Below are 7,941 nucleotides of genomic sequence, written 5' to 3'. Positions count from 1 at the left end.
ATCTAAAACATATGGGAGTTTTATATGTTTGTCACAAAATCGGAAAAGTTTTTTTATTTTAGGGAAAATTCCACTTTAGTACCTTGAACTTTGGAGGTAGTGTCAAGTTAGTACCTGAAATTTCAAACATGCAACTGCAGTACTTAAACTTTCAAAAAAGTGTCAAGTTGGTCCCTGCCATTAATAGACCGTCGGTTATCTATTGAAAATATCAAAACTACCTTTCAAAAAAAAACATTACTCATTGTCTTCTACTTTGAAACTGAAAGGTTGAAGTGTTTGAGATTCTAGAATAATGAAGTCATTGTCTTCTACCTTTAGATCTAAAACACATTATTGTCTAGTTATTTCTTTGCTTTCCGTTATTGTTTCCATCTATCATATTTCATCTTTTTTTTCTCTCATTGTCTTCAAATATAAATGGTTTAATTTCAAAAGTAAAAAACAATGAATAGCGCCTTCTTTAGAGGAATAGTTTTGACATTTCAATAAATGACTGTAAATTAACAGCAGTGACCAATTTAACACTTTTAAAAATTTAAATACTGCAATGACAGGTTTAAAAGTTTCAATGCTAAGTTAACACCACCCCCAAATTTAATGAGTTTAGATCTATGCCCCACATTGACACAGCACATCCCTGTCGTATATTAGGAACATCTTTTGATGATGATATCATCATTTTTGATACATCATCGGGAGATGTTCCCATACACGGCGGTGCTGTGCTGTAGAACGCTGTGGGGCGCCCCTTTTGTTGGGCGCAGATGTGAACTCAAACTTAAAATAAAACTTATGGTACTAAAGTGGTATCCCAAAAAACTGTGTTAACATTAACACGCTTATTTCCCGATGTGCGGCTGGATAACCGTGTTAACACGCTTTTGCTAGCAGAGGATCCCGACTCGTTCGCTTTACTCAATCCAGGACAAGTCATACTTTTCCCATACAGTAGTACACGTTAGAAACAATACCAATCAGTCAATCCTCTGATCTCGTCCTCATCTTTTTCTTGTCAGGATAAAATAATAATCTCGAGATCTAGCTACAGCCTTTCTAAAAGGATTCACCTTGGAAATCTCATACATACATTTTTATGACCGGAAGGAAAACATCTTATTTGAACAGCATATATAAGAGTAAGGGGGCGGGAGATGGAGCCAGCCAGCCCAGGATATTCGATCTTCCTTCCATCACGTGAACCCCGTCTGCGGTACTGATGACATGGCGCTGTTCTACTAGACCAGGACCGTATAACTTTGGCCAGTAGAAAGAGTCAAACGCAAAAAGAAGGGCCAGAAGGTAATCACAAATTATACGGTTAAGGCTTGTAAATTCCCGGTTTTCCGAAAAATATTTCTAACGTGACGCCGTGACGGTGAGCAGGCTTGTGTAGCACTAACACTAGCAGGGTGTTTAAGAAAATAGTTTCTTCTTTTTCGGTAGCTTCCTCTCTTCTTATGTCAAGAATCAAGATCGCATACAGAGAAGACGACCAGATGCAATTTGTTGGTCCCCGTTTACATTAACTAATTATTTTTACTTCGTCTTGCTTCTGCAAATATTTCAACAACAGACTACATAGACATAGTTACATACATCCCAAGGCGTTAAATGAAAATTTGTAAAGGAGATCAGAGACTGCGAAGAAAAGGTGGAGATGATCATGGAAGAAATCTTAAAAAAAGAAAAAGAAAATATCAGAAATTCCCCTACTGATGTTTCCTCCTCCATTTCCACTTTCAAAACCCCAACTAGAAAAGTAGGAAATTACAGTCTATTATGTGAAAAGAAAAGCGAGGAAAAAGAAAACACAAATTCCAGTATCATTCAGATCTATCCATGGAAGACCGAACAGCTTTAGTAACGGTGGGTATTAGTAGGCCTCCAAGCAGAAGCTGTAAGCAAAGAGAGGTCCTTCCATCCGAGCTTGAGTGTGCCGTTGTCCTCAACAAGGGTGTAGCCGTCGCAAGGGAACATGCCCAGCAATAGGGTAGCCTGAGTAGCAGCATTCCCGGCCAAGGATATGCCTCTAAACCCAGATTGCTTCAGCTTCTCCCTCCAGTTGTGGAACTTCACTTCCCCACTCCTTGCCGGTCCCCCAACCGCCAATACGTTCCTTATCTCTCGTGACAGTAGCTGTTGCTCCACTATGTGTCTTTCCTCGCTCTCCTCCCCGTAGCTTGCTCCGAGCGAGTCGAACAATGCTGAGTAATAGTGTATTGCCTCAACGAACCTTCCCAAGAACGATCCTGCATGGCTTAGGTCCTGCTCTACTATCGTCACAACCTTCGGCGCCAACCTGACCAACAATCCCCCAACAATGTATGTTTCACATGTGTTCTTCCATTTTAATGAATCATTTAGTTGCTTAATCAAACAAGAATTAACATCAAGAAAAAAAATGAAAATGAAAAGCAGCTAAATCAAATACCAATATATATATAGAGCAAGACTTTAATGACCAGTAAAAATGATTAATCTTCGGGTCCATTAACAATTTAACATGCAAGTTATAATATGAGAAATGAACAGCAAAAATGTTAGAAGAACCATCACCAAACTTGTGAGTTCGGCATATCCTTCATGTTCTAAGATGGAATTAATTGTATGAACTGTTGGCTGTCATAAATCAATAATAAACATAATAAATCAAGCAAGAACCAAATAAAACAGAAATTAAGAAAATAATTTTAGAACTGCTACCTCTGCAGGAGCCAAAGAGTATTGTTGTCGGAGCCGGTGACGTCGTACAGTGAGTGGTGCAACCAATGCACCGCAACGGCCTCCCTCTTGCTCACATTCAACCTCTCCGGGTCCAAATTCCCAACTTTATCCGCAACCGGAAAGAACTCAAACGGCAGCCCCAACGTCTCCGCGAAATCCGACAATCGCTTCCCCGTGGCCTCCAAAGCCTCCATGGAGGTCCCAAGGCCTGTGAGCCGAACAAAGGGCGGGCCACCTGGTCGAGATGCTAATATGTGGAAGAGCCCAGGCCACTGGAGGCCTTGCATTATGTCGAGGTCGATAATGTGCACCCTCTCCTCCCTCTCAAATGCTTCTTGTATGGCTTGGTTCGCCGTGAAATGTGAGAACTTGACGAATGGGCTGATGCCGTTGAACACTTGGAAGGCCGATACTATCTTCTGGTTATGCGCAGGTGCATTCGGCAAAGGTGCATATATGCCCAAGCACGAGCTCACCAGCCGTGCTGACATTGCTTCCGAGAAATAAGCGGCTACTCTCTGTGCAGATGTCCCAAATGGCGTCGAAAGCTCTGAGATCTCTAAAAGCATCTTGTTCGCCTCTTCAAAGTTATCTGCAGAAACAGCCTCGGCGCATTGCAGGAGTAAAGTTAGGAGGTGAAGACCTTCCTCATCTCTCTTCTGCTGTTGCCGGATCTCTTCTTTCTTCTCTCTTGTCACTACTGTCGGTGTTGCTGATGCTGTTGTTGCCGGTGCTGCCGAAGGAGAACTTTGTTGTTGTGGTTGGTGCTGCTGCTGTTGCTGTTGCTGGTGCTGGGGCAACGATTGATTCAAGGTGAGTAGTGGTGGTGCAACAGAAGGGCTGGTTGCTGTTGAACGACGGACGTCTTGACTTCCTTCGTGGGTTGACGATGGGTTTGCTTCCAGGCTTGTGTACTGGTTCATGATCATGGCATGCTGAGAGGAAGAATCTGTGAGGGGATAAGAAAGAGGGTTATCAAGCCCGGAGGCTAGATATAGCTTAAGGCTAGAAGAGCCTTGAAACGGCTGTCTCTGCAAACTCACCGCCTCGTTCCTCCTCCTTTCGTGATGATGATCGGCGAGTGGTTCCGTCAACGAGCGGAGCCTGTACTCGAGGAGCGCGGCGAGGTTTGGGTTGCAGGGGTAGATGATCTCCCTCACGTTTTGGATGAGCTGAGGAATCGAGACGCTGGTGGAGCTATGGATGAGGTCCTTTATGACGCTATCGATCCACGCCGTCGCTGTGGAAGAATCATCCATCGGGGAGGGGCTAAGAATAGGGAGAAGCCCTCCGGCAGAAACAGTGGTCGTCGTTCGGTCTCTTTCCGAAGGGAACAAGGGCAGACCGGAAAATCCACACACGGGCCCGGTCTGGGGCGGGGGCGTGGGAGGAAGGGTGTGGAGGGAAGAGTCCAGATAGTAGGTAAGGTTAGAAGAAAGCCCAGGAACGCCTGACGTCAGAGTGGAATTTGTGGGGTAAGGTAGGATAGCGGAGTGGTTATTGGGGATGGAGATGGGATTCGGATTAGTGGTAGAATGATTGTTATTATTGTCCAAGGAAGTTGCATTACAGGGTTGAAAAGCCAAGGAAGAGCGGTCGATGACGGGGAGGGAATTGGTGGTGGTGGCTCGTCGGATGAACCTATGACAATCTCCGCCAGTTTGGAGATCAAACTCAGAAGCGGTTCTCTTCCTGACAACCATCTTACCGTCAACTAGCAGGTCGTCGTAGTGCCTTAATTGTTGTGGTTGGGCTACTGCTGTTGATGGTAGTGCTGGTGGTGGGACGTTCCTTTCCTCACAGCTGTTCGAGGTGCTGCCTAATCGACTGCTGCCGCTACTGTTACTGCTGCCACTGCCGTTGCCATTGCCGAGCAAAACGCAAGCGGCCATTGGATGTTGCTACGATAAAGAAGAACAAGGTGATGCTGCTTCTGTTGATCTTTTACATGGAAGCGTGAGAAAGAATTCTGATATTGATTAAGAGGGTGGATGGGTCCTTGACTTATTGGGATGAGGGCATCCAAGCAGATAACGGTGGGGGGATTGGGACATGGCGGTCGGATTCCTTCCTATTAGCTACCTAATCTCACTCTGGCAACCCTCCCAATACAACACGACCTCCCAGGCGCTTTTCATTGTAGATTTATTATTTTTTTCATGCTCCTCTTCCATAGTTCCATGTGGATGTTTTGTTTCTTTCTTCGAGATCGAGAAGAAGCGAGCTAGGAGAATTGGGCTGGTGGTGGTGGTGGTCGTGAGTTTAGCTAGCTAGATGTTTGTGTGTGTGTATCTATTTGTGTACGCTGCGGCCTGCGGGCCTGCGGCCGTGCATGGGACTTGGATATGGCTTGGCCGCTTGAGTACCAAGAGCGGGTGAGATAGCTGCTCTTTGTTTCTTCCTCTTTTCTTTGATTTCCCTGTGAGCTGGGATCTATCCCCTGTGATGGTTCGTCGTCGCGTGTTTGACGCGTCTATGGGAAGTCTCGACTCTATGAAATTTCAAAGCTCGAGGGTTTGGTGAATCGACCAAAGATAACAGTCTATGGCCTGTATGCCATAAGGAATCCAAATCACCCGGTCCAAACTCAGACTCGGATATTTTTGGCCTCCGGGTCTCTAAACTTACGCCATCTTCTACATTGACCAATGAAAATTCATCAAAATTCACACGAACCCTTTTCACTGTGGAAGTTCTTTCCGTATCCATTATCCAATTGGGATCTCCTGCCAATAGAATACATTCTAACACCACACATCTCAATAAGAAATTAGGACCTACCATAAAAGCGGGACCTAGGATCTATGGTGTCACATGATGTTGGTAGGGTGTTGGAATGGAATTTGTTGGCAGGTGATATGAAGTTCTGAACTGATACCAAACTGGTCTTTTGAGAGATCAGTTTCTGTGCTTCCATGACTGTATTTACACTGTTCTCGTAGCCTTTTAGAGCCATGCGTTGGGAATATCTCTGTACTATTTATTTTCATGGACAAGTATTTCCAATGCAATGAATGTTATGAGGACCTTTTAACATTAGGCTTTGTTTGTTTTTCGGTGCCAGGGGTACTATGTGAGCAAAAGTTATTTGAGCAATTGCCTTACTAATATTAGGTTGCATGGACGCTTACTCAAATAAAGACTTTGCCAGGAGATTTTAACATTTTAATAAACTTACCCATTCTCAAGAAAGTATTGATTATCCTGCAAAACTGATACTTTCGGAAAATTGTTAAATTACCAGGTTCACCAATTTATTCCCTGCGAAATACCAATAAACAAACAAGGTCTTACAGAGTTTCATTAGTGAAAACCCCGATCCAAAAAATTACTAATTAGCGACACTTGATGGCTGTATTAGTAACTACTTAACAAATAACAAAGCCCAGTGCGGCAGTGCCCCCACTGGGCTGCCGCACTGGGCTGTGGAGCCAATGATAAAACTCCATGTCAGCACCTCATGTATTTTATCACTATGATGGGGCATTATCACTGGTTCTACATTTGTTCAAGCCGAGGTTCAAAACATCAATACATCTGTGTACGTGTATCGAGAGAGGCGTATCGGTATTTAGATACATGCGGAAATATATTTATTTTTAGTTTTTTTTAAATTAGTTTTGGGAATTAAAAATAGGTAATTTTTTCAACGTTTTTGAACCGCTAATGACCTAGATGGTCGGACTGTTCAGCCTGGGAACCGTTCAGGCAATTGGTTTTGTTTTATCCAAAACCCAGAATCTGGTTAAAAACCGTTGACCCAGGCGGTCAAATAGTCGACCCATTCAACGGTTTTTGACCATTTTTTATTTTTTAGTATTTTTAATTTTGCTGTCAGAACAGGCTGTCCATTCAAACTGGATGGTAGGACCATTGACCCGGAAACCGGTGGCCAAAATGATTCTGTCTCTTGGTTGTTTTTTATTAAAAAAAAAAAGTGGATTCCGAAATACTTGTAAATAGGTGTATCGGGACCTAAAAGATACGATATGATACACTCAATATGGGGTGTATTGTATCAAAATTTTTAACCTTGGTTCAAGCTAATCTTAATTCTACAACCACTCCAATCACTTCGCTTACATGGCTAATATACGGTTATTATTGGTTATAAAACCCCTAATACAGTCTCCAAGTATAGGGATGCCAATGGATCGACATAAATGGTAAATCCATCTTGGACTGACCCTATAAAGTTGGATTAGGGTAAGATTTATTTGGGTGTTGGGTTCGATTAGGGTTTTGATGCTTTGATCTGAGTCAAGTTTCGGCTTCACTACCTTGGCCTATCGGGTCAGGTGTAAAATGTGTCGTGCCAGCCCGTGGGCCGTCCTGGGCCATGCCTCCCTCCTCTTGGATATTTTGGGGGTTAGCTCAACTCAGCCCACAACCCGAGATCGCACGGGCCCCGACCAGGCTGGTCCGTGGGCTGAGCCTTGGGCTAGGTTGGACTGTGGACGGGACCAAAGTTATTTATTTAAAAATTGAAAAAAAAACTTAAAATTTTAATTTTATATGAATTTTGATGTATACAATTGTTTATATATACAATAATTAAATAAAATAGTATAATAAAATTGAATATTTGTTTATTTTATTAATATATTATGTACTATATATTATTATATAATTATAATTTATATAATATATTATATATTGTATATATAAATATAAAAAATATATAAATATATATAAAATATATATGGGTGCCACAGGAGGCACGACACGATAGTGTGGGCTGTGCCAGCCTGACCCGCTGACTTGAAACCCCAAGCCTGGCATGGCCCATCAGCCCATACAAATCATGTCAGGCCATGGCACGACCTATGGACCATCAGGTTAGGCTGGGCCGGCTTAAAATCATGTCGGGCCACAGGCTACACAGCCCAATTTACACCTCTACATATATAAAAGGTATTTATGTAATTTGGTATTATTTCTACCTTCATAGCCTTGAAATTTAGGGTTTCCTTTCGCGTCTGTTTCGCATTTAGTTATTTCACACATTACCCCTAAACTAAATTTATGACTCTTGGGTTTTCAAAAATGTGTTATAAAAAATACAATTTAAACACTATATATTTGAATCAAGTCGTTATTGGGTTAAATATGGAGGGTTGTGGCGGGAATGGAAACTGCATGTTATTAAGCCAAGTTTTGGTGGAAGCAATGGTCTGGGTACGTGAAGACAGATTCATACCTAACCTAACCCAT

General features: G+C 42.7%; 1 protein-coding gene across 1 annotated transcript; it reads right to left on the bottom strand.

The window, feature by feature from the left end:
* Positions 1 to 1,642: 1,642 nt before the first annotated feature.
* LOC104612932 (protein SCARECROW) lies at positions 1,643 to 5,222 on the bottom strand. Its single transcript, XM_010280592.3, has 2 exons — positions 2,707 to 5,222; positions 1,643 to 2,302 (listed from the first exon to the last, which is right to left on the bottom strand). The coding sequence occupies exons 1-2, from the start codon at positions 4,617 to 4,619 to the stop codon at positions 1,861 to 1,863; spliced, it is 2,355 nt and encodes a 784-aa protein (XP_010278894.1). The 5' UTR covers positions 4,620 to 5,222; the 3' UTR covers positions 1,643 to 1,860.
* Positions 5,223 to 7,941: the final 2,719 nt, after the last annotated feature.

The sequence above is a fragment of the Nelumbo nucifera genome, chromosome 5 (genome assembly GCF_055504915.1).
Source record: "Nelumbo nucifera cultivar China Antique chromosome 5, China Antique-T2T, whole genome shotgun sequence".
Lineage (NCBI taxonomy): Eukaryota > Viridiplantae > Streptophyta > Magnoliopsida > Proteales > Nelumbonaceae > Nelumbo > Nelumbo nucifera.
The sequence above is the reverse complement of the archived record's forward strand: the minus strand, read 5'-3'. Positions and strand labels throughout refer to the sequence as shown.

Excerpts from the sequence above, each read along its gene's own strand:
- LOC104612932 (XM_010280592.3), bottom strand. The coding sequence starts at position 4,619 with ATGGCCGCTTGCGTTTTGCTCGGCAATGGCAACGGCAGTGGCAGCAGT. Across the intron at positions 2,303-2,706 it reads ACTCTTTGGCTCCTGCAGAG|GTTGGCGCCGAAGGTTGTGA; the intron begins GTAGCAGTTCTA and ends ATTGTTGGTCAG.